The 25,892-nt window shown below is 43.5% G+C and overlaps 1 protein-coding gene across 1 annotated transcript in view; it reads right to left on the reverse strand.

The window, feature by feature from the left end:
* LOC129823305 (cadherin-20-like) overlaps positions 1-19,160 on the reverse strand; it is a 38,522-nt gene extending 19,362 nt beyond the window's left edge. The window contains exons 1-6 of the mRNA XM_055882235.1: positions 18,658-19,160; positions 7,785-8,119; positions 3,382-3,676; positions 2,515-2,634; positions 1,781-2,073; positions 1,511-1,611 (exon numbers count right to left, since the gene is read on the reverse strand). Coding sequence (XP_055738210.1) covers positions 1,511-1,611; positions 1,781-2,073; positions 2,515-2,634; positions 3,382-3,676; positions 7,785-8,021 — 1,046 coding nt within the window. The 5' untranslated portion in view covers positions 8,022-8,119; positions 18,658-19,160. The remainder of the gene's footprint in view (positions 1-1,510; positions 1,612-1,780; positions 2,074-2,514; positions 2,635-3,381; positions 3,677-7,784; positions 8,120-18,657) is intronic.
* Between the last annotated feature and the right edge of the window lie 6,732 nt (positions 19,161-25,892).

Here is a 25,892-nt window from a genome sequence, read left to right on the forward strand (position 1 = left end):
CAATAACAACTGTGCATTTGAGGGATTTTTGTAGGTGAATATCTATTGTTGTGTGTCGGGTTGGGTACTATGTCAGCAAAAGGTAGACAGTGAGAAATCCCGTTTTAGTCAATAAAGCAGTTTTAGAACGTGGTTGGCCATTCTTCCTCTAGAGGGCACCAAACCTCTTAAATTACACCAAGACATTAAGAGGACAAACCCATGAACCTAGAGCACAGACTATGGCGCACAAATTGGTTCACACTGAGAGCCGGTTCGTAAATTGGGGTGTATTGTCATATGGGTCAACAAGAATTTTAATTCAACAATTTAACCTCTTTTCAAAAACGGGTGAAAGCGGTTCCCAATTTGAGATGCTCCTTACTGTCCAAACTGAAGAGGTCACACATTATGGTTGTCAGACAAGTGCCCCCATAGCATCTCACAATGTATTAAAGTCTCACTTAAGTGATGGCACTAATTGGAGAGAAGAGAGGGAAGGGGACAGGAGGGAAGAGAGAGAGAAATAAGGGGTGGCGGTGGGGTTCCGAGGAGGAGACGAGACCACCAGTCAGGCAGACAGCTAGGGGATGTCTTGCGGCCGAGGATAGCCAGATAAGAGAGAGAAAGAGATTGAGAGAGCGATAGACAGATGACCTGATGAGGATGTTAATGAGGAGAGCAGGAATGGGGCCAATCAAAGAGACAGCATGTGTCCGGAATAGGACTGGTTGCCGGGTAACGAGAGAGAAACTTGCTTGACACATTGGAAAGAATTAACAAAAAAACAGAGCAAACTAGAATTCAATTTAGCCATAAACAGAGTACACAGTGGCAGAATACCTGACCACTGTGACTAACCCAAACTTAAGAAAAGCTTTGACGATGTGCAGACTCAGTGAGCATAGCCTTGCTATTGAGAAAGGCCGCCGTAGCCAGACCTGGCTCTCAAGAGAAGTCAGGCTATGTGCACACTGCCCACAAAATGAGGTGGACTTCCTAACCTCCTGCCAAATGTACGACCACATTAGAGACACATATTTCCCTCAGAATACACAGACTCACAAAGAATTTAAAAAACAAACACAATTTCGATAATCTCACATATCTGTTGGGTGAAATACCACAGTGTGCCATCACAGCAGCTAGATTTGTGACCTTTTGCCACAAGAAAAGGGCAACCAGTGAAGAACATTGTAAATACAACCCCTGTCTATGTTTATTTATCTTCCCTTTTGTACTTTAACTATTAGCACACAATATGACATTTGAAATGTCTTTATTCTTTTGGAACATTCGTGAGTGTCATGTTGACTGATAATTTTTATTGTTAATTTATTGTTGACACTTTTGTTTATTATCTACTTCACTTGCTTTGTCAATGTTAACATGTTTCCCATGCCAATAAAGCCCTTAATAAATTGAGGGCGAGGGAGAAAGAGAGGAGAGGGGTGGGTGGAGAGAAGGAGATCAGCGAGAGGCTGGGGGACTGGATGGATGGATGATGATGATGACATAAAAAGTAACTGACTGGTGGCCAAAGAAAATTAAGATGGGGGAGGAGAGAGCGAGCAGAATCTGAAGGAGATGGACAAGCGAGGAGATACACTGTGGAGGAAGTGGAGGAGAGGGCTGGAGAGAAAGAGCAAGAGAAGAGGAAAGGAGAGGAAGATGAGAGGACATAAGAGGAAGATGAGAGTTCAGGAGAGAAAGATCAAGAGGAGAGTACGAAAAATGTATTAAAATGTATGCACTCACTACTGTAAGTCGCTCTGGATAAGAGCATCTGCTAAATGACTAAAATGTAAGAGGGAAGGAGAGGGTTAACAAGAATGAAGACAAGGAAGTCAACAGTCTTGAGCATAAATTGAAGGGAATTCAAATAAACAAATACGGCACATGAGGAGAGGCGTCTCTGGATCTTACTCTGATCAAACATGGGTGGGTTGTCATTGACGTCACTGAGGGTGATGTTGACCACTGTGGTTCCGGCCAGACCCCCTAGCTGGCCTCCCATGTCCTTGGCCTGGATGATGACGGAGTAGTTCTCCCTGACCTCGCGGTCCATGCCCGCCAGAGACACACGCACCACGCCTGGGGGACAGAGAGAAACATGGGAGGGGGTGGGGGGGAGAGGAAAGGGAGGTCACAATTATAAACAGTGTGATTGGGAGGGTCAGCAGTGCTGTTGCCAGGCAGATTAGGGATGTGTCTTGGACAAGAGCCCTAAGTGCACTATGGAGGAAATAGGGTGCCATTTGGGATGCACAGGTATATTCATTGATTTGCCAGTTGTTACCATGTGCAGCCACAAGAGGGTATTCTTAACCAAGTTGATAGATTTTAAATCTGTTGTTTTACGCTCAGCCTGTATGTTTGTTTGTGTGTACTTCTGGGAGGAGCAAACGTAAGTGCCTCAGCTCTTTGCCAAAACATGGCAATCTACTAACATAACTAAAACACAAATGTTGTAATTGCTATCGTTAATGCAGGTCCGATGATTTATTTCTTCAAGCGTCCCCTGTGCTCACATACCAGTCTTAGGCTCTACAGAGAAGTATGGCTGTCCCTGTAGGATGCTGTAGACCACCCTGGCACTGTTGCCATACGTAGGGTCATCTGCATCTGTGGCTGTCATCCGAATCACCTCAGTGCCTAGGAAAGGAAGGGAGGAGAAGAAGAGAGTGACATGGTGAGCAATGTTATTTCCACACAATTGGAATGACTCATTCCATTTGTATGGTTATTTCAACAAGGCCTGTTTAAAAAAATGGCCTGTCCATCTACATAAAACTGCTTCAATGTTGGCGAATGGTATAGGCTATAAAGGCAACTGTACCTGCACTCACTGGTGGATTTATAAATATTGTATCCCACTAGTGCAGTGTGTAAGCAGAGACATCATTTTGATGGCATAATGAAGATATTGCAGAGCCATCAATAACTTGCCTATTATGTTCACAGACTGAAACATCCTCATCTCCTTACCATCATAAAGACACAGCTGTGAATAACCACAACAACCTTTACAGAGAGAATGTTAAACAGAGTTTGCTAACTGAATGAATGGAATGTTCAGAAGCAGCAGCACAATGTCCAGCTACACGACACACTCTCCAGCTTGGTCTGAAATGGCCCTGGTCAAAAGGTGTGCACTATGTAGGGAATCGGGTGCCATTTTGGATGCACACTATGGCTACGTCCCAATTATCCACCGTTCTTCCAAAGTGTGCACTTGCACACTTCCTGTCATGGATTTTTTTTAAATGGGTGTAATCATTGGCTTGAGGGAGTTTTCTACTGTTTTAAAGTCGATGCGAGACAGAGTGCAAGTGCACACTTTCGGAGAAGAATGGGGAATCGGGACTTTGTCTCTGACCACCACAATCTCCCTTGACTCACCGATGGTTGACATCTCAGGTATGGTGGCCTGGTAGGGCCCTTCCAGGAACTTAGGTTCATTATCATTGATATCCTGGATTTTGACGATAAACTCAGACTGAGGCTCCAGGGGTCGGTCTGTCTGTCTGTTCCAGGCCTGGGCTCGCAGAAGGTACTGGGCCTTCACCTCACGGTCCAGCCTCTTGATAGCATGGATGTCGCCTGTACTGTCGTCAATGGTGAAGGTGGTGCCCGCACCGTCGCCTGACAGAATGTACTTGATGGAGCCGTCCCCTAGGTCCATGTCTGAGTGGAGCTGTGGGGGTCACAGGTCAGAGGTTAGGAGTCAAGACAGCTTAGGAGCCAGATATCCTATAATACAATAATAATACTAAAATAGTAATACTGTATATGCCATTAAGCAGACGCTTTTATCCAAAGCGACTTACAGTCATGTGTGCATACATTTTACATTATGGTTGGCCCTAGCAAGAATCAAATCCACAATTCTGCCATTGACTGCACAATGCTCACGTTCTATATGGAATTGTATGTTATTGGTGGCACACTTTTTCTCCATCCTAGCAAACACAGCTAATTCATCAAATTGCATTCTGAACTGAAGATCATGATTAGGTGATTATTGGAGTCAGGTGTGTTAGCTGGGGCTGGGCCAAAACTGTGACACCAATCAGGACCCGAAGGACTGGAATTGCCCACCCCTGTGTTAGACCATACTTTATAGTCATTTAGGTGTTTGGGCTTGATTTAGCATGGCGTTTACATTTATTGGGATTATTTGATTAGTGGCGTTATAGTAGCAGGCAAACTAAATCAAGTACAGTACCTGAAAGTATTTCAGATACTGAATTCGACCCAGGTCTGGTCCATTAGAGGTCAAGGACCACTGTATACATGGTCATTATAATGCTGTTTGTCTGGGGCTCTCTCATGAGACGAATGGTATAGTGTACGTCCCAAATGCACCAAGCATCAACAGGCTCACCACCCTGCTATTTGACCCACAATAGTCTTCTGATTACACAGTCTGCGTCCCAAATGCATAGGGTGCATATGGGCCCTGTTCAAAAGTAGTGCACTATATAGGGAATAGGGTGCTATCTGAGATAGAACAATATTACAGCTTTAGTCACGGTTGGTTGGTCATCAGAAGAAGAACAGTAATCACGTCCACCCCTCCTGATTAGTGGTGCTTATGGGAGCTACAGACATATCCCAAATGGAGCCATAGGGCTTTGGTCAAAAGTAGTGCACTACATAGGGAATAGATTGCCAAAGACCATTGTTGGTCTCTTAGTGCAAATACCAGCCTGTTGAGCCTATTGATGCTTGGTGCAATCACAACCCCAATCTGTAGACACACAGACGCATACACAGCTCAGCATGCACACCGCACACACGGCTACCGCCCGCTAACATTATAATAACACTTTCTTTTCAAGATAAAACGTTAATCCTTTTACCTCTGGCTGCTGAAATATCACAAACTTAATATTATGTTTTACACTACCCTTATGGGGGAAAAAACACATACATTTGGCATGTGATCACGTCTCCCGTCATCTCATGTGATCACATGTCATTATGTGATCTTATGTGAACTTAATGTTACAATATGGGGATGCAAAAATTCAACATGTTATACCATGAAACTATACACCAACATTTGAACGTGTTTCACATGTAAAACTGCAAATTTGAAATGCACATGTGAATATTTATTAATTGTAAAAATACAAGTCCATACATGAGTTAGATTTTCACTTGTGAAAATGTAATTTTGGTATTTGCTATTTTATTAGGATCAGAATTTGCTGTTTATTTGAGCAATAAGGGCTCTATATAAGGGCTCTATATAAAACTGTATGCTTTCTTGAATTTGTTCTGGATTTGGGGACTGTGAAAAGACCCCTGGTGGCATGTCTGGTGGGAGAGGTGTGTGTGTCAGAGCTGTGTGTAAGTTGACTATGCAAACAATTTGGGATTTTCAACACATTAATGTTTCTTATAAAAGAAGAAGTGATGCAGTCAGTCTCTCCTCAACTCTTAGCAAAAAGAGAATGGAATGCATAGTATTTATATCAGCACTCTGATTACAATGAGGAGCAGAATGTGTCGCTCTGTTCAGGGCCAGCTGCAGCTTAACTAGGTCTTTCCTTGCAGCACTGGACCACACGACTGGACAATTATCAAGATTAGACAAAACTAGAGCCTACAGGACTTGCTTTTTGGAGTGTGGTGTCAAAAAAGCAGAGCATCTCTTTATTACGGCCAGACCTCTCCCCATCTTTACAACCATTGAATATATATGTTCTGACCATGACAGTTTACAATCTAAGGTAATGCCAAGTAATTTAGTCTCCTCAATTTGATTGTTCAACAGCCACACCATTCATTACCAGATTCAGCTGATGTCTAGATTTTAAGTAATGATTTGTACCAAATACAATGCTCTTAGTTTTAGAGATGTTCAGGACCAGTTTATTACTGGCCACCAATTCCAAAACAGAATGCAACTCTTTGTTAAAGGTTTCAGTGACTTGCTGTTGCTTATATATGCTTGAATCATCAGCATACATGGACACACATGCTTTGTTTAATGCCAGTGGCAGGTTATTGGTAAAAATAGAAAAGAGTAGAGGGCCCAGAGAGCTGCCCTGCGGTACACCAAACTTTATATGTTTGACATTAGAGAAGCTTCCAATAAAGAACCCTTTGAGTTCTATTAGATAGATATCTCTGAATCCATGATAAGGCAGAGGTTGAAAAGCCAAAAAACGCATATGTTTTTTCAACAACAGGTTATGGTCAATAATATCAAAGGCTGCACTGAAATCTAACAGTACAGCTCCCACAATCTTCTTATTAGCAATTTCTTCCAACCAATCATCAGTCATTTGTGTCAGTGCAGTACATGTTGAGTGCCCATCTCTATAAGCATGCTGAAAGTCTGTTGTTAATTTGTTTAAAGAGAAATAGCATTGTATTTGGTCAAACAGAATTTTTCCCAACAGTTTGCGAAGAGCTGGCAGCAAGCTAATAGGTCTGCTGTTAGAATCAGTAAAGGTCGCTTTACCACTCTTGGGTAGCGGAATTACTTTGGCTTCCCTCCAGGCCTGAGGACAAAGACTTTCTTCTAGGATCAGATAAAAAATCTGCAATTCACATGTTATTCTCCTCACATGTGAAAGGTGGTGGTAACATGTGAACTCCAAACGTAATACATGTCAACATATAGTTTCACATGTGAACAACTGACCTCACGCTTAGTTTTTCCAGGGTAAACTCTTGTAGCTACCTTTGTTGTCATGACGATGCTTACAATCATCCTGTGTGTGTGTTTGGTAAGGTGACCAGAGCTGGGTTCAAATACATGTGTCTTTGATTATTTGTTATTTAAATACTTATTTACTGTGTACTGTCAAATAATGTCCTATAAAAAGGAAATGTCCTATAAATATTCAAATACTTATTTTGAAATAGGCTATATTATTTCAAATACCAAACAGACCTGGGTTCAAGTGCATGGTAGTATTTATTTGTATTTAAAGATACACGTTGATTTTCAGCATTTTATAATACAAGTATATTTTCAAACCCATAATTGAAATATCATAAATAGTATTTGGACCCAGGTCAAGAGATGACACACACACACACACGGTTAGTGTAGATTCTCAATAAGCACCCTGCTTTACCCCTATTGGCCCTGGTCAAAAGTAGTGCACTATGTGGAATAGGGTGCAATTTGGGACAGACTGAACATCATTCTGACTTCACTGAATCAGTGACATTTCACTACTTCACTTTACATGGTGGTGTTTTTTTCCTTTGAAAAAAAGAAGAAAGAAAATGGACAGTTCCACCGTCTACACTTAACCCCTGGCTATACACCTTTCACACTGAGAAGGTCTCCTCTGCTTTGTCAGGGGCAGACGATAAGGAATGAGTGAAGGAAAACTGCCCCAGATACTCATCCACACTAACTCTCCATACAAACACAGTGGGGAACGTACTGCAGAGGTTATATCCAAAATGGCACCCTATTCCCTACATAGTGTGCCACTTTTGACAACAGCCCTATGGGCCTTAGCCAAAAGTAGTGCACTTTATAGGTAATAGGATGACATTTGGGATGCAGAAACACATCATTGGCAAAAGAGGATACTTTGACCACTCAGGTGTTAAAGTGGCTTGAACATTTGATCAATGATGATAGACCCTGTGGTCGTCAGAAGTCACGTTCAGCCGACAGCGACGATATTGATTGAAAAGTTGAGAGCTGTCATCGAACAGTTCAATAATAATGACGGTGCACATTTAGCAAATACTTTAATCGAAAGTGACATGCAGTTCACACATATTCTCTTTGTGTGTGTGTGTGTGTTTGTGTGTGGACTTGCCTTTCCTATGTACAGCGGCTCCAGTCCAGTGTACTCCTCCAGCACAAAGAACTGGTTCCATACCCAGCCTCTCTTCACCCTCCTCAGCAGCCCTGCTCCACTCTCCTCTTCTGTCTTGGCTCTATCCATACGACCCTGGGCCTCAGACAACAGGGCCAGCAAGGCCAGACCTATGCTGAGTAGGAGGGTGTAGACAGGCCTACCACCCCCAGGATGGTGGTGATGTCGATCTCCCATGATGTATACTCTACGATGATACGATGACCCGCAGATGACAGGCCTTTGTTTCTTGTGTCTTGGGAAGGTCTTCAAATGGCTACTTTCTCCTTTTCCTGCTTTGTGGAAAGTGAAAAAAGAAAAGAAAAGAGAGAAAGATGAGTTTCAAATCCTCCAAATGTAGATGTCATTATTGGACACTGACACTATCGTCCTTGGCCTATAAGCTCCTTCTCTGTTTCCTTATTTCTTTCTTTCCTTCACTGAAACTATTGAGGAAAGTATGGATGGTTTAAAGGATGGAAAGATGGAGAGAAGACACTGATCCCAGTCTATTGTGTAGAACCACAGATGAATCTGCTTCTCTCTTCTGTCCTTTGTTGGATGATAATGAACCCTCTGTGTGTCTGTTTTGTGTGTGTGTGTGTGTGTTTGTGTGTACATGCATGCGTGAGTGTCCATGTGTTTTTGTGTTTGTGTGTGTGGTAGAAATAGATAGCTGCATTAAAACTCAATGAGTGGGGCCTCACACTGCATTCTAAATACATGTAGAGGAGGAGAGGGGAGAGAAGACGGGAGAGAAGAGGGGAGAGACGGGGTAATGATGGGAGAGAGACGGGGAGAGGTTACTCCTCTTGGGGCTGAGGGTTAGTCTGAGAGGAGCCACGCATGATGCCTTCTTGAGCCCTAAGCCCCTGTGCTCTTTCTCTCTTTCCCACTCTCCTATTTACTGTTGTGCTTAGGCAACAGAAACCATCTTCAAAACTCCTTTCCTCAACCCCCTCCCCCCATCTTTCTCTTTGCTTTCTTTCTGTGTTGGTGCTTCACCTTCTCTTTTCCGTTTCTATAGGAACAGTGGTAACTTCTCTCATTTCTCTCTTTGCTAACAGTCTCTCAGTGTGTATCTGCTTCCCTCACTCTCTTTCTCTCCCCTCTTTCCCTCTCTCAGAAAAAAAGGTGCTATCTAGAACCTAAAATGTTTCTTCAGCTGTCCCCATCAGATAACCCTTTCCACAGAGGGTTCTACATGGAACCCAACACGTTTCTATCTGAAACCAAAAACAGCTATCCTATGGGGACAGCCAAATAACTCTTTTGGAACCCTTTTTTCTGAGAGTGTAGAGGAGGCGGTGCTGTTTCTCCCGGCATCTCTCTCTCCCTCTCCCCTCTCTCCCAATCTCCCCTTCTTCCTCTCCCCTCTTCCCTGTCCTCTCTTCCTTTCTTTCTTCTCTTCCTCTCTTTCCCTGGCTGTTGTAGAAGAGTTGAGATTTGCACTGTTCCTCATCTGTTAAGGTGCCACCAACCTCCTGTAACTACAAGCTACACGCTGCTGCCTAACAGGACAACAAACAACTAGTGGTGCTTTCCACTGAGGGTGTGTAGAGTTCTGCAAGATGTTTTGTTTCCACCATTTGGAATAGACTTGATAACTTATTTTTACAACTTACATTTTTTTGCACTCGGACAGCCCACAATAATCCGAAAAAACAAGGCCAATTGTTACTTTATGGTGCTGTAGTAAAAAAAAAAAAAAAAAGTTTTGTATTGATTTCAAGTAATGTTTTATATTTAATCAATGTAAAAAAAAAATTCTACTCAAACTGTGCCTTTATGACACTCGCTTGATGCTCTTTCCTTTTATCAGTGAGCTGGTCACATCTGTTTGCCTCCACCACAATCTATTCCCGCTCTTTAATTAACAGGCTGCAGGGGGAAAAACTGATAGATCTATAGTGAAAAGGGGGGAAAGAGAAAAGAGAAAAGTGGAAGAAAAGAATGCCAGCAGGGGGCGTGGAGAGAGAAATGGAAAGTAGGGGCGAGAAAGAGAGAATAGAGAAGGAGAGACTTTGTTGAGCTCTATTATATTGTGTAAGAGAGAGAGCTCATTGTGCCATAGTGGACACTCTCTGAATCTCAAAACACAGTTAATCATTATTGAAGAGTCACAAAAAGACTGGTGGCTAGGGAAGGGTAATGGGCAGGGTGCTTTTGCTATAAAGGCCCTGACAGGAGGGGGTATCTGGCTCCTAGCCCCCCTGGCCCTCCAACTCAGGGGATCTGTCCCAAATGTCACACTATTCACTATGGGCCCTGGTCAAAGTAATGTAATTTATATGGAATGGGGTGCCATTTGGGACACACCCAACCTGGGACTCAAAGCCCCACGAGAGCCTGACAGGCTGTGTGAGCCCTGACCTCCATGGGCCCCTCTTGGTCTCTGCTCTATTCTGTCTGTATTCTGTCTCCATTATTTCCATTCAAGTGGCCCTGTTGTTCATTATGAAGTCAAATTAGCACCTCGCTAAACCTTCCACACACCCCTTCACCTCCCCAGCCCCCTTCTCCGTCAAAGGTCAGGACTTGCACCCGTTACATTCGGCCTCTATTTTGTTGTGTCTAATGAGGTGACATGCTACATAATTGTGCTGGCTAAACACTCCACACATCTCCCTCAGACTAATCTGATGGCTTTTCACTTATTAAAGAAAAAAGAAAAAGCAGCTGTTCTTGCTGCTCCTGCCTTTACGACCTGCCACACAAGTTGCTCCCTGTCCTGAGCAGAGGAATGAAGGGAGGGACGGATGGATGGAGGGGGGAGGGTCGAGGAGGCATCAGATGAGAAAGCTTTACCAAACAAAAGAAGAGAGAGGGTTTTTTCCCACCACAATTACATATTATACGGAAATGGTAACAGCCACTTTAACTTTCAAGGAGAACTGAGAGATGTAGAATCCTGTTGCACGGTCTGTGTGTGTGTACGTTTTTAAGTGTGTAAATCAAGGAGAGGAGGGGCTGTCACAATCAACAGCAGAAGCAGTTGGTGTTGGCAATTGAAGGACCGTATTGTCGAGTCATCAAAATCTCAGTCAGTCTGTCAGCATTACACCTTATTCCCTATATAGTGCGCTACCCTGGTCAAAAGTATTACACTTTGTAAGGAATAGTGTGCCATTTGGGATGCAGGCTTAGCTTGTCAGTGTAACCGATGTGAAATGGCTAGCTAGTTAGCGGTGGTGCGCGCTAATAGCGTTTCAATTGGTGATGTCACTCGCTCTGAGACCTGAAGTACTTGTTCGGGCTGCGTCTTTTGTGGCGCGATGGGTAACGATGCTTCGTGGGTGACTGTTGTTGATGTGTGCAGAGTGTCCCTGGTTCGAGCCCAGGTTGGGGTGAGGAGAGTGACGGAAGCTAAACTCTTACATCAGCATGACCATGAACTACTATTTGGTGACAAAATACCTTTATGTTCGTAGCTGACCACCACTTTCCTTTTTTCCCTTCGGCCAACTACACACATTCACCCCAGTTAAAACAAGGCTTTCACAGGTGGAATCCCAACTAACAATCAAAAACCCTCTGACTTCAGTCCCTCAGACTCTGTGAATGCAGCCAGTCTTAAGTGCTCTGCTGCAGATCATACGAAAAGGATTTATACAATTTCACAAGTCGATCTTGTATGATTGTGGCCTACGTCCTATCAATAGAGCACATCCCTCTCGAGAGCAGGGGTGTACTTGTCCAAAACAGACGTATACACTCTGCTTTTGAACCATCAACAACTTTTCAACACATCAACAACGCACATTTTGAAGAGATAAATTCACACTTTCTCCGAACTTCGTGTGTGGTAACAACAGTGTGGTCAACAACAGAACTGTCACACAGATACAGTGTGGTTGTCACGTCTAATTCTGCTCCTCCCCTACGACGTCGCCGGAATACTAACCACCAGTCCTGGCACTCATCATTACGAGGAGCCGCGCGTCAGAGGGGTGGGGGGTGTACCATCAGGTCTACTCCTGCTCCTACCCTCCGGCATAAGACATCGCCAGAATACTAATCACCGCACCTTGCACTCATCATTACGCACACCTGGGACTCATTGTTAGGATTCACACCTGGACCTCATTACCTCCCCGTAATAAGTCTCTTCCTTTTGTTCATTCCTCAGTTGGTACTGCATCAAATCACATCACATTTTATTGGTCACATAGCTGTTAATGTGAGTGGAGTGAAATACTTGTGCTTCTAGTTCCGACAGTGCAGTAATATCTGACAAGTAATCTAACAATTCCCCAACAACTACCGGATACACACAAATCTAAAGGGGTGAATGAGAATATCTACATATAAGTACATGGATGAGCGATGGCTGAGCTGTATAGGCAAGGTGCAATAGATGGTATAAAATAATGTATATACATGTGATATGAGTAATGTAAGATTTTGTAAACATTATCAAAGTGGCATTATTTAAAGTGGCATTGTTTAAAGTGATAGTGATCAATTTATTAAAGAGTCCAGTGATTGGGTCTCAATGTATGCAGCAGCATCTCTGAGTTAGTGATTCATGTTTAGAAATCTGATGGCCTTGAGATAGAAGCTGTTTTTCAATTTCTCGGACCCAGCTTTGATGCACCTGCACTGACCTCACCTTCTGGAATTCTAGCGGTGTGAACAGGCAGTGGCTCAGGTGGTTGTTGTCCTTGATGATCTTTTTCTTCCTGTGACATCAGGTGCTGTAGGTGTCATGGAGGTCAGGTAGTTTGCCCCCGGTGATGCGTTGTGCAGATCGCCTTACGGTTGAGGGTGGTGCAGTTGCCGTACCAGGCTGTGATACAGCTCAACAGCATGCTCTCGACTATGCATCTGTAAAATTTTGTCAGGGTTTTGGGCGACAAGCCACGTTTCTTCAGCCTCCTGAGGTTGAAGAGGCACTGTTGCGCCTTCTTCACCACGCTGTCTGTGTGGGTGGACCATTTCAGTTTGTCTGTGATGTGTACGCCGAGGAACTTAAAACATTCCACCTTCTCCACTACTGTCCCTTCTATGTGGCTATGGGGGTGCTCCCTCTGCTGTTTCCTAAAGCCCAATATCATCTCCTTTGTTTCGTTGATGTTGAGTCAGACACCACACTCCGAGTGCCCTCACCTCCTCCCTGTAGGCTGTCTCGTCGTTGTTAGTGTACAAGCCCACTACTGTTGGGTTATCTGCAAACTTGATGATTGATTTGAAGGCATGCATGGCCAAAAAGTCGTGGGTGAACAGGGAGTACAGGAGAGGGCTGAGCACACACCCTTGTGGGGCCCCAGTGTTAAGGGTCAGCGAAGTGAAGATGTTGTTTCCTACCTTCACCACCTGGGGGAGGCCAGTCAGAAAGTCCAAGACCCAATTACACAGGACGGGGTTGAGACCCAGGGCCTCCAGCTTTATGATGAGCTTGGAGGGTACTATGGTGTTCAATGCTGAGCTGTAGTCAATGAACAGCATTCTTACAGGTATTATTTTTGTCCAGATGGGATTGGGCAGTGTGCAGTGTGATGGTGATTGCGTCATATGTGGACCTGTTGGGGCGGTATGCAAACTGAATTGGGTCTAGGGTGGCCAGTAAGGTGGAGGTGATATGATCCTTGACTAGTCTCTCAATGCACTTCATGATGACAGAAGTGAGTGCTATGGGGCGGTAGTAATTTATTTCATTTTTTTTCTTTGCCTTCTGGGTACAGGAACAATGGTAGCCATCTTGAAGCATGTGGGGACAACAGACTGGGATAGGGAGTGATTTAATATGTCCGTAAACACACCAGCCAGCTGGTCTGCGCATGCTCTGAGAACGCGGTTAGGGATGCCGTCTGGGCCAGCAGCCTTGCGAGGGTTGACACGTTAAAATGTTTTACTCACGTCGGCCATGGAACTGTATTATCCTCAAAGTGGGCAAAGAAGGTGTTTAGTTTGTCTGGAAGCGTGACGTCGGTGTCCGTGATGTGGCTGTTTTTATTTTTGTAGTTCGTGATTTCCTGTAGACCCTGCCACATACATCTTGTGTCTGAGCCGATGAATTGCGAATCCACCTTGTCCCTGTACCGGCCTTTCGCTTGTTTGATTGCCTTGTGGAGGGAATAACTACACTGTTTTTATTCAGCCATATTTCCAGACCTCTTTCCATGGTAAAATGGGGTGGATCGCGCTTTCAGTTTTACGCGAATGCCGTCACCCATCCACAGTTTCTGGCTTGGGTAGGTTTTAATAGTCACAGTGGGTGCAACATCTCCAATGCACTTCTTTATAAACTCACTCACCGAGTCAGCGTATTGGCCGATGTTGCTCTCTGAGGCTGACCGGAACATATTCCAGTCCGTGTGATCAAAACAGTCTTGAAGCATGGCTTACGATTGGTCAGACCATCGTTGAATAGTTCTCGTCACTGGTACATCCTGTTTGAGTTTCCGCCTAAAAGACGGTACGAGCAAGATGGCGTCGTGGTCGGATTTGCCGAAGGGAGGGAGGGAGGGAGGGAGGGCGGGGGAGGGCTTTGTATGCTTTGCAGAAGTTAGAGTAGCAGTGGTCGAGAGTGTTACCCCTGCGCGTCGTGCAATAAATATGTTGATATAATTTAGGTAGCCTTGTTCTCAAATTTGCTTTGTTAAAGTCCCAAGCTACAATAAATGCAGCCTCCGGATATATATTTTCCAGTTTACATAGAGTCCAGTGAAGTTCCTTGAGGGCCGTCTTGGTGTTTGCTTGAGAGGGAATGTACACAACTGTGAATATAACTGCCGAGAATTCTCTTGGTAGGTAAAATGGTCGGCCTTTGATTGTAAGGAATTCAAGGTTGGGTGAGCAGAAGGACTTGAGATCCTGTATGTTATGATTACACCATGAGTCGTTAATCATAAAGCATACTACACCCCGCCCTTTCTCTTCCCAGAGAGGTGTTTATTTTCTTTGGCGCGATGCTTGGAGAAGCCCGGTGGCTGAACCAATTCTGACAACAAATCCCGAGAGAGCAATGTTTCTGTGAAACAGAGAATGTTGCAATCTCTGATGTCTCTCTGGAAGGAAACTTTTGCTTGAATATCATCTACCTTGTTGTCAAGGGACTGGAAATTGGCGAGTAGTATACGATGTGCACGTCTACGGAGCCTGACCAGGTGGCCGCTCCGTCTGCCACTTCTGCGGCGCTGTTGTCTTGGGTCGGCTACTGGGATTAGATCCATTGTCCTGGGTGGTGGTCCAAACAGAGGATTCGCTTCGGGAAAGTCGTATTCCTGGTCGTAATGTTGGTAAGTAGATGTTGCTCTTATATCCAATAGTTCTTACCGGCTGTATGTAATAAGACTTAAGTTTTCCTGGGGTAACAGTGTAAGAAATTATACATAAAAAAACGAATTACTGCATAGTTTCCTCAGAACTCGAAGCGACCATCTCTGTCGGCTCCATTTTGTATGAATGTGTTCATGTTACCTCACTTCTGTTACGCTGTCTTGTTTCACGTTTGTTGTTTTCGTTAAACATTTGACCTGCACCTGCTTTTTAAAAACATTTTACCTGCACCTGCATTTTACCTAAAGAGATGGGGTCATTCTACCAATTGCTTGCCTTTTGAGTAGTGTAACTTGGTGAAAAAAAACGGTTTATTTCATCTCATTTTAACATTGTCATAAAGAGCACATGTTCAACTTGTTCAACATGTTTTCGAATCTTATGAGGTCAAATAAAAACATTACTATAGTAAGTGCCTATTAAGTATGAAGTGTTGACCGTAACAGGGTTGACAAATGCATCTTAAATCAGCCATGTATCCCCTTGTAACAGGGGGAATGGAAGCTTGTTGAGTGCAACAGGGAGGGGCAATTGAATGCGAGCTTCACAAAAAATTATGAAATGTATATGTTATCCTCGACCAGCTCAGTTTTCCACTACAAAACACCAGAAAATGACCAAAAAGCTCACCACCTTTTATACTAGGGTTTGACTATAAGATTTTTTCCAATTTTTTTAAATATATATTTAAAAATTAATAGTTCCACCTTATTAAAACAATAGTTCAGTTCACATAACAGGGTTGACCTTAAAATGAGGGACAGATGTAAATCAATCACTAATCACATGACATAAATAATCTGCAGACATTACTTTGTCAAAGCAACACAATAATTAGGGCCTTACAACGATGGTGAAAACTTGGAGAAAAATTGGGTTTAAGTGGGTTAAAATCTTCCTAGAAGTCATAGAGGGTGCACAGAGGTACACGTCAAAATGCAGCTTTTTGGCACAGCAGGTCTTTATTCATATTAGAATTTTCCATGTGGTCTATAGCAGTGGTTCTTATATGGATTTGCATAGGGGTCCAAATTGAACCAGGTTGTCTCAGTCGGGACCCAATATTTGCAAAACTATTTTGAATGCTTTTTCATGGTAAATGTAGCAATTATATGACAAGGGACCAACATTCCCACCTCTTTCATAAATCAATAATACCATTTTCCCATATTCTTGATGAAGAATGTTAATAAACTCACTGGTTTGAGACCACAAAATCAACCAAAATGCTGCTGCTATTAAATGAAATCTGAGATTACATAATTTACAAATAATTTCATTATAATTTTTACACGCTTTCTACCTGGTTTAAGTTTTCGTAAATGTTTTTATTTGTATTTTATTTAAAGGACAATTCCACCCAAAAACGATATTTTGGTATTTCTTTCTTTAGTCCATTGTTGATATAGTCCCAAAATGTTTTGCATGTCAGCAATCACATTTTGAAGATATGTATCTTTCAAAACACAGAAATGCAAAACGCAGCATCAAAATGCAAAATATATCTTGAAAATGTGATTGCTGACATGCAAAACCCCAGTTTGTGCCAAGAAGGGGGTGGTGTATACTCAGTGTATATTAAAGTGCACTTCATTTAATATAACAGTCTATTATATCAAAGGTGGGCAAAAGGCATTAATTTCATGGTACAACCTATACGTAACATAATACCTATTGAAGAGAAAATGTTTATACTTTCTCCCAACTTTGTGTGTGGCGCGACAGTCCTGTCATATATACTATGTAGATCCAGGTCCTCCAATTCATTAATAAGGCTTGATTTCACAGTGGGCATGTCCGTATCCTCCGTTCACCCCCCTCTAAGAGGACCCTTGGTCCATAAATAGACCAGTTAAAGAGGGAGTCACCGTGAAAGAAGGCCCGTTTTGGGCTCCTAGCATCGTAAAACCCCTTGTGGGGAACCACAGGAAGATACGTCATGGCTAATTTGTTAACCACAATTGATTTAGCATGGTGGAGAAAGTTGAGGAAGTAGACACTATCGGGGCTCTTCATATCTTTGTCCCCAGAGAAGGATGAATGTATGTGGGTTCTTTAGGGCAGCAGGATTGAAACGTAAAATCCTGGTATGGGAGACCAGATTCCCACCCATGTTAGACTGAAAAGAACATAAGGCATAAACATGGTTGGTTCATGAAAACAGATAGTCACCCAAATGAATAAACATAATCCCTCTCCTTCCAATCTCTATGTGTTCTGGGGGCCACACGTGAGCCTCTTCAATTATAGGATCTCTGTACTCTGAACCCAGTTGTGTGGCTTTGTCAGTCTGCTGCATCAGTGGACTAGCACCCTCAGTGCCATACGAAGGGCATTCGTTGAATGTGTCACTCCTTTCTGCTTTGTCCTATGCTTTTCCACAACAATATAAACATTATTTCATTTGTTATTGCACTCTCTCTTTCCGTCTCTGGGGCTCCCTGTCTCTTTCTTTCTCTCGCTCTCTCCATCTCTCTCTCTCTTTCCATGCATGTCCATTCATTCAGAGTGTGGTGGAAACCTTGTCATTTATGGAGAAATTAAATCATACAAACTGGCATTCATCCCGATCACTGGTGCATGGAAATGATGTCATGGAGCATGAGTGTCATCGGGAAAGTTTGCAATCAGTGTCATTTCACCACAAATTAACCAGAACCCTAGCTGGGTTGCGTCTCAAAGGCATCCAGTTCCTTGCATAGTGCACTACTTCTAACCATAGGGAAAAGGGTGCCATTTAGGACATAACCTGGGATCAACCAGGATCCCTGGGAAGCAGTTGTTAGTTATTATAGAGAAAACACAGCAACACATCAGCATGATGTGCGTCACTCAGTTCCATGAATGAGCATTAATAGTCCCCACTTTTGACACAGATAATAATCACAATATCCTTTGTGCCTCTAGCTGTGTCTGAGCACAGCTGTCAATCCACTGGCGTATTACCCAGCTTCAATTTACAAGACAGGAGACAGCTTAATGGTTTTGGAGAAGAGTTTAAAAAAAAGACCTCCTTGTCATGTTGAAAAATGTAAGCCTTCACTGTGAGTGAGTGGTGAGGTTTGAATGCTAAACTAAAGTCCCTAAAAGCAGACCTAATAATACAGTGTGTTTGAACTGCCGACAAGGCTAGACGTGTACAGAATGAGCCTATACAGTTTGAACTCCGATTCATATTGAAGTTATACAAGTTTGTACTTTGCCACAAGCATTCTCACAGACCAATACTCACTCGTAATACTCTGGTTGTCTCTTGACAGCCAAATATCGTGCTGTACAAGACAAGCATTCTTACAGACCAATTCTCTATACTGAAAAACAGGTTACAGCTTCAGTTAGGAAGTTTTCCCACACTGGCATCATCTCTGCCAGTCACATTTTTCACAGGTTTCTCTTTCTGTTTCTGAATATTCAAAATATTCAGTCAAAAGAAAAACGTCCAAGACAAGGACTGTAACACCCAGTCAAGCGTTTGATTTAAATCTCTCATTGATGATCATGTAGAAAAGCATTCTCGCATGGAGTCAGAATCAATTAAAATTCCACACCTTACCTTCTATTTTTCCTTAATTCTTTTTTCTCTGTCCTTTTCAGACAGTTTTTGCTCTTCTTCTCTTATCTGTCTCTTCTTCTTTTCTCTCAAAGCTCACTAAATTCCCCTTGTAAAAGTTGTGGAAGTAACCGCCTGCAGTGTGTCAGTTCCCTATAGAGTCACCTTGGGTCCATGCTCCCTCTCAACTATACTGGCTGTCATTCTTTGAAAAGTTTATACTTCTCTCTCTCCCCCTCTCTCTCTCTCTCTCGCTCTCTCTCTCTGTCTTGCTCTCTACGCACTCTTCTTCCTCTCTCCCTTTTACTTTCCACTCTCTCTCTCTCTCGTTCCATCTCCACAGTGTCATCCCCCCAGGAGCCAATCAGACTAAAGGACCATTTTCTGCTGTGCACAATCAGGGGTCAGCCCTCTTGATCCATCGTAATCCAACAATCTGCAACCTGAAGCAGGGGACAGGAATTCTGCGAAGAGCAGAGAAAGGGAGGAGGGGAGGAGAGAGAGAGGAGTGAGAGAGAGAGAGAGAGGGAGAGGAGCAGGGTGAGGGGCGGGTTCTTGTGCCACAAATGCCACTAATTTCATCTTTCTGGATTTGCAAGTGAATAAAGTGCTTTGTGTGTGTGGCGGGGGGAGTGCGCGAGAGAAGGGTGTGTACTCATTTCCTCATTTCATTGAGCGGTGAAGTGGAAAACAGAGAAAGAGGGAGATAGAGGAAAGGAAGGGGACATTTTTTTTCCTTCTATTCCACCCTTATGCATTTTAATGAGAGCATGTCGTACACGGACGGATGGATCTGTACAGGGATTTATAACATTAAAGTTCAAACTTAAAACGACATTATATATCACTGCAATGCCCAACCAGAGACAAAGCAATTTGTTTACCACATTTGCGTAAAGACTGTGGAAAATTAGATGCATGCCAATACACACAAGCACCTAGCCGGCATTAAACATGGTCACGGAAAATCTGATCCCGGTTTAGAATAGAAAAATGATCATCCATAAAGGAGGAGGAGCAGGAGGAAAAATCAATGTTTCATTTAAGGCAATCATGAAATTAATATGGTAAAGTTGAGTGTTTTTGACAAGGTCCCAAATGGCATCCTATTCCCTACACAGTGTATCAAAAGTAAAGCACTATACAGGGAATAGGATGCCATTTGGGATCAAATCTTTGTGCATGATTTTTCTTCTTTAATTCTTTCCACTAAATAAACTAGGAGAGAGAACATTGCTGGAATTATTCAACCATGCTTAGATAGTAAATGAAAATATATTAGAGGAAGGCAGTGTGACATGGTGTCGGTTTTGTTTCATTACGTTTTGCAAGCACTCTGGGTTTGTGAAATGTGCTATACCAAATAAAACGCTTTGTCATTAATATTTCATTAGTAGACTATCATTATGTGACCAGTGGCTATTTTTTATCAACTGTTCCAAGCTATTTTGATATTGTAAAAGTGCTATAACTACAGTACTCCAAACATAACCCATATTCCCCTTCTTGCACTGCAAGTCATATTTCTTTGCTTCTCTCTTGACATATTTTCTCTGAGAACAGTAAGCTCTTTTTTCCTCTCCGAGCCTTTCCAGTCTCATCATCCTGACAGAGTAATTCAGTCTGTTGTATGGTACATAAAACACAGATGACGGCTGTTGTCGTCCTCCAGAGCACATATGGACAAAAGGTTACTCTCTCCATCAAGTTCAATATGTTTTTTCTCCTTCCCTCCTTCTTCTCCTCTCTTGTCCCTTTCAATATGTCTCTTTCTCATTTGCCAGCCCATTCTTCTTTCCCCTGTGTCCCCGACCTCTTTTCTTCTCTGAAGACCTGACTGGTTAGTGCTTCAGCCAATCTGTCAGACAAAGCTTGACTGAGCCCCCAGAAAAGACAGGGGGTCTCGTTCCCGCTTTGTCAGGGCGGGGTGCGATCGGGGGAGAGGGGCGGGGTTTGACAGGGTGACATTCCACCTCATTGAGCAGCGCTTTCCATCACACTGGCAGGCCGGGAGATCGTAATTGACAGAACAAATTGAACGTATGGTCTTATCGAAGAGAATGACTCTTGTCTTTTCAGTCTTCTAGGGGTGGAGGAGGAAAGCCCCCAGAGGGGGTCCACCACAATTGTCATAGATACAGCATAGAAATTGGATTCAGTTGTGTTCTGGTTGTTCTGCTAATCTGGACATAGGTCTGGTGTGATATGCATAATGCAATAGAGACATGGTGTGTTGTAAAGCTTCCAGGATAACATCCACCCCTTCAAACGGTTAAGAGTTGTCGATTGGCCAAAAGGGAGGAAGCAACAACTTGTTCCCGTCACCTGTTCCCGTCACCTGGTAGTTACATTAATAAACTGGTCATGAAGCGGTAGAACTGAAAGAGAGAAAGATATCAGAAAAAATGTAAGAGGTAGAGAGAGAGCAAATCCTCCATGTCGTCTGACTGAGATGAGAGACGAAAGAAAGGAGAGGAGACACTTTTCTTTCTTCCCAAGATTAGAAGTGGCACAGACTACAAAAAGTAGACTACAAAGTGATTCCTCATGTCTTTGAGGTGCTCAGATAAAGCTTTTCATGTCTTCCTCCACTTATACTGTAGATAAAAACAAAGGGAAATTATGAGAGGAAGTGGTGACTCCTAGCACAGCAGATTTATGTGTCTATCTATGAAATTGGAATAGAGTTGTGTACAGCATGGTCATTTCCAATGTACCAGATATAAATACTACCTGGTGGTGTCACAAATGGCACCCTAGCCATATACATTGGCTTGCGGAAGTATGCACCCCCTTAGCATTTTTCCTATTTTGTTGCCTTACAACCTGGAATTAAAATGGATGTTTGGGGGGTTTGTTTCATTTGATTTAGACAACATGCCTACCACTTTGAAGATCCACAATATTTTTTTATTGTGAAATAAACAAGAAATAAGACAAAAAACAGAACTTGAGCGTGCATATCTATTCACCCCCCCCAAAGTCAAGACTATGTAGAACCACCTTTTGCTGCAATTACAGCTGCAAAGTTCTTGGGGTATGTCTCTATAAGCTTGGCACATCTAGCCACTGGGATTTTTGCCCATTCCTCAAGGCAAATCTGCTCCTGCTCCTTCAAGTTTGATGGGTTCCGCTGGTGTACAGCAATCTTTAAGTTGCAGAGTCTCAATTGGATGGAGGTCTGGGCTTTGACTACGCCATTCCAAGACATTTAAATGTTTTCCCTTAAACCACTAGAGTGTTGCTTTAGCAATATGCTTAGGGTCATTGTCCTGCTGGAAGGGGAACCTCCGTCCCAGTCTCAAATCTCTGAAAGACTGAAACAGGTTTCCCTCAAGAATTTCCCTGTATTTGGCACCATCCATCATTCCTTTAATTCTGAGCAGTTTCCCAGTCCCTGCCAATGAAAAATTTCCCACAGCATAATGCTGCCACCATCATGCTTCACTGTGGGGATTGTGTTCTCGGGGCGATGAAAGGTGTTGGGTTTGCGCCAGACATAGTGTTTTCCTTTATGGCCAAAAAGCTACATTTTTGTCTCATCTAACCAGAGTACCTTCTTCCATATGTTTGGGGAGCCTCCAACATGCCTTTTGGCGAACACCATCATTTTTTTCTTTAAGCAATGGCTTTTTCTGGCCACTCTTCCATAAAGCCCAGCTCTGTGGAGTGTACGGCTTAAAGTGGTCCTATGGGCAGATACTCCAATATTCGCTGTGGAGCTTTGTAGCTCCTTCAGTGTTGCCTTTAGTCGCTTTGTTGCCTCTGATTAATGCCCTCCTTGCCTAGTCGATGAGTTTTGGTGGTCGACCCTCTCCTGTAAGGTTTGTTGTCGTGCCATATTCTTTCCATTTTCTAATAATCAATTTAATGGTGCTCCGTGGGATGAATACTTTTGCAAGGCACTGTACAATCAGAAAGGCACAGCACACAAGTTCATTATTATCCATTGTTAAAAGTAACCCAAGCACATACAAAATAGGAGCTACATGCAAAACACAGAGCCCTTGTGGAAAGTAGGAGAATTGTAATATCACTTAACCTGAATTCAAACAAATCTCCACCTCCCCCACCTTCACAAAATGTGGACACCCCTGAATGACTTATGCTGAATTTGACTTTTTAGTTCTTAATTTACTGGCAGACAGTTACCTGTAAGTTACTGTTAAACATAGGTTTGAAAATATTACAGTAAGAGTCTTTCATACAGTAAAAATATAAAATATTTCCCTGCATTCTCTACAGATTTTTTTGTAGGATTGTTTTGAGTATCTGTTTTCGCATGTACATTGATTGATTATTATTATGCCACACAAAGATAAATAACATACATGTTTCTATAAAACAAATCCAATCAGCTAGTTAGATCTATTGCACACGTTACTAAAATAATTGTTCCAGTTTTAATGGTTTAGGTAGTCTACTTAAACAATATGCCTAATCCTGACAGTCATTTTTGCGGGTGAACATTTTTGCAGGATGCGGGTGAAAAACTGCTGGATATTCTAACTGGTTCAATTCAAATAGGAATTACACATCACATTGAAAACCAGCATAATCTGATTTGCAGATGGGTTACAAATTTATTTTTGGGAAATTCCTGGAAATGGGAGGGAATAAGAAAACTTTGAATCCTTCAAACATGGTATCTGGGAAAGTAAAAAATTATGCAACCCTAATTGCAGGCCTGATGTTGCCTGTAAACCATGAGTTTCAGGCCATTTTATTTGGGTAAAAAATATGTTTTGTCATAAAAAGTATACTTTGAATGATAACATTCGCCTAGGAAATCACTTGGTGAAGGCCACAGGAGTGAAAATGAATGAAATCAACAATTATGTCTATGTCTTATGTCTAGGTCATAAATGAATTAGGGTCAAACTCCCATAAAAACAACTATCTTTTTTTTTTTTTACAGTGTACTATATACACTACTTTTGACCAGAGCCATAATGACAAAATACAGGATGTTTTGTATAAGTGTAAGAGAGCAGGAATTAGGCACTCGGTCAATTAGAGTGAACTATGCCTGCTTCCCAATTAGCACCCAATTCCCTATAGTATGTATTACTTTGGATGAGGGCCTGTAGGGCTCTGGTCAAAAGTGGTGCACTATATATGGAAAAGTTGGAACCTTGGTCAGAAGTAGTACACTATATAGGGAATAGAGTGCCATTTGGGATGTAATCAATGTTTTATATAATTAAGACAGCAAGATTTATGACATTCCAACCCACTATCACAGGTTATTGGAAAACAGATACAAATTACTTATTGGACATTTGTGACAGGCACATGAAAAAGTATTGTGTAGCATAATACAAGATAAAGACAGTAGGCTACTTAAGACAGAAACAATAGGAGGGATATCAGTCCGGGAGGATGGGTGGGTGAATAACACAATGTTTAAGTTTGTTCCACCTGAACGAGTCTGACCATAAGTCAGAGATCACTATGATGACACACCAAATGTGTTTGATGGATCTCGGTAAAAGCACAGGAATAGGCTTTTGTTGGCCACAGTCCAAGCTATTTCTTCCAATGGCGTGACTGCTGTCGGCATCCAAAGGTTATCCAATCTGAATAAATGCTTGGAGGTAAGGATGACAACAGCGGTGTAGTCTACGGCGATACGGATATCACTTCTTATTGATATCTACATAGCGTATTGATGTGAATTACACTGCTGCTCTCTCGTTTAGCTATTTGCACCTTACGGATTGCGGTTGGCTGTTCACGAATTTAAATTTGTATTTGAAGCCAATAATGGTTGAATTTAAGATGTTTAAGCTGTGTCACGTTCTGACCTTTATTTCATTTGTTGTGTCTTTATTTAGTATGGTCAGGGCGTGAGTTGGGGTGGGCAGTCTAGTTTTGTATTTCTATGTTTTAACCTATTTCTGTGTTTGGCCTGATATGGTTCTCAATCAGAGGCAGGTGTTTTGTGTTGTCTCTGATTGGGAACCATATTTAGGTACCCTGTTTTGTGTTGGGTTTTGTGGGTGGTTGTCTTCAGTCTTTGTGTGTTTGTACCAGATAGGACTGTTTCGGTTTTCACGTTTGTTGTTTTGTATTTGGATGTGTTCAGTTTATTGTCTTAATTAAACATTATGGGCACTTACCATGCTGCGCTTTGGTCCTCTCCTTCTTCCACCGACGAAAGCCGTTACAGAACCACCCACCAAAACCGGACCAAGCAGCGTGGTAACAGGCGACAGCAGCAGCGCGAGAAGGAGGAATGGACACGGGAGGACCAGTTGGACGGCAAAGGACCCTGGGCAGAGCCAGGGGAATATCGCCGCCCCAAAGCAGAGCTGGAGGCAGCAAAAGCAGAGAGGCGGCATTATGAGGAGCTAGCACGGCAGAGCGGCTGGAAGCCCGAGAGGCAGCCCCAATTTCTTGGGGGGGCACACGGGGAGTGTGGCAGAGTCATTAGTCAGACCTGAGCCAACTCCCCCTGTTTACCGTAAGGAGCCAAGGATGGAACCAGGGCCGGTCAGGGCGTTATTGGAGGTGAACGAAGCAGAGACAGTAAAGGAGTTAATGGGGAGATTGGAGGAGAGAGTTATGAGGGGGGTGCTGGTTTGGTGCATGAGACACGACATCCGCCCGACGGAGCAGGCCTCCTGTGCGCCTCCCTAGCCCTGCACGTCCTGTGCTAGCTCAGCGCACCAGCTCTCCTGTGGCAGCCCCACGTACTAGCTCTCTTGTGGCAGCCCCACGCTCCAGCCCTCCGGTGCCGGCGCCACGTACCAGGCCTCCAGTTCCAGCACCCCGCACTCGCCTTGATGTGCGTGTCCTCAACCCACTACCACCAGTGCCAACACCACGCACCAGGCTTCCTGTGCGTCTCCAGAGCCCTGTACGCCCTGTTCCTGCTCCCCGCACTCGCCGTGAGGTGCGTGTCTTCAGCCCGGTACCACCAGTGCCGGCACCACGCACGAGGTCTACTGTGCATCTCCAGGGTCCAGTATGCCCTGTTCCTGCTCCCGCACACTCGCCCAGTGGTGGGTGTCCCCGGTCCGGTACCACCAGTTCCGGTACCACACACCAGGCCTACTGTGTGCCTCAGCAGGCCAGAGTCTTCCGTCTGCCCAGTGCCGCCTGAGATGCCCGTCTGCCCAACGCCTCCTGAGCTGCCCGTCTGCCCAGCGCCGTCTGAGCTGCCCGTCTGCCCAGCGCCGCCCGTCTGCCCAGCACCGTCTGAGCCGCCCAGCACCGTCTGAGCCGCCCGTCTG

This window comes from Salvelinus fontinalis, chromosome 25 (assembly GCF_029448725.1).
Source record: "Salvelinus fontinalis isolate EN_2023a chromosome 25, ASM2944872v1, whole genome shotgun sequence".
Classification (NCBI taxonomy): domain Eukaryota; kingdom Metazoa; phylum Chordata; class Actinopteri; order Salmoniformes; family Salmonidae; genus Salvelinus; species Salvelinus fontinalis.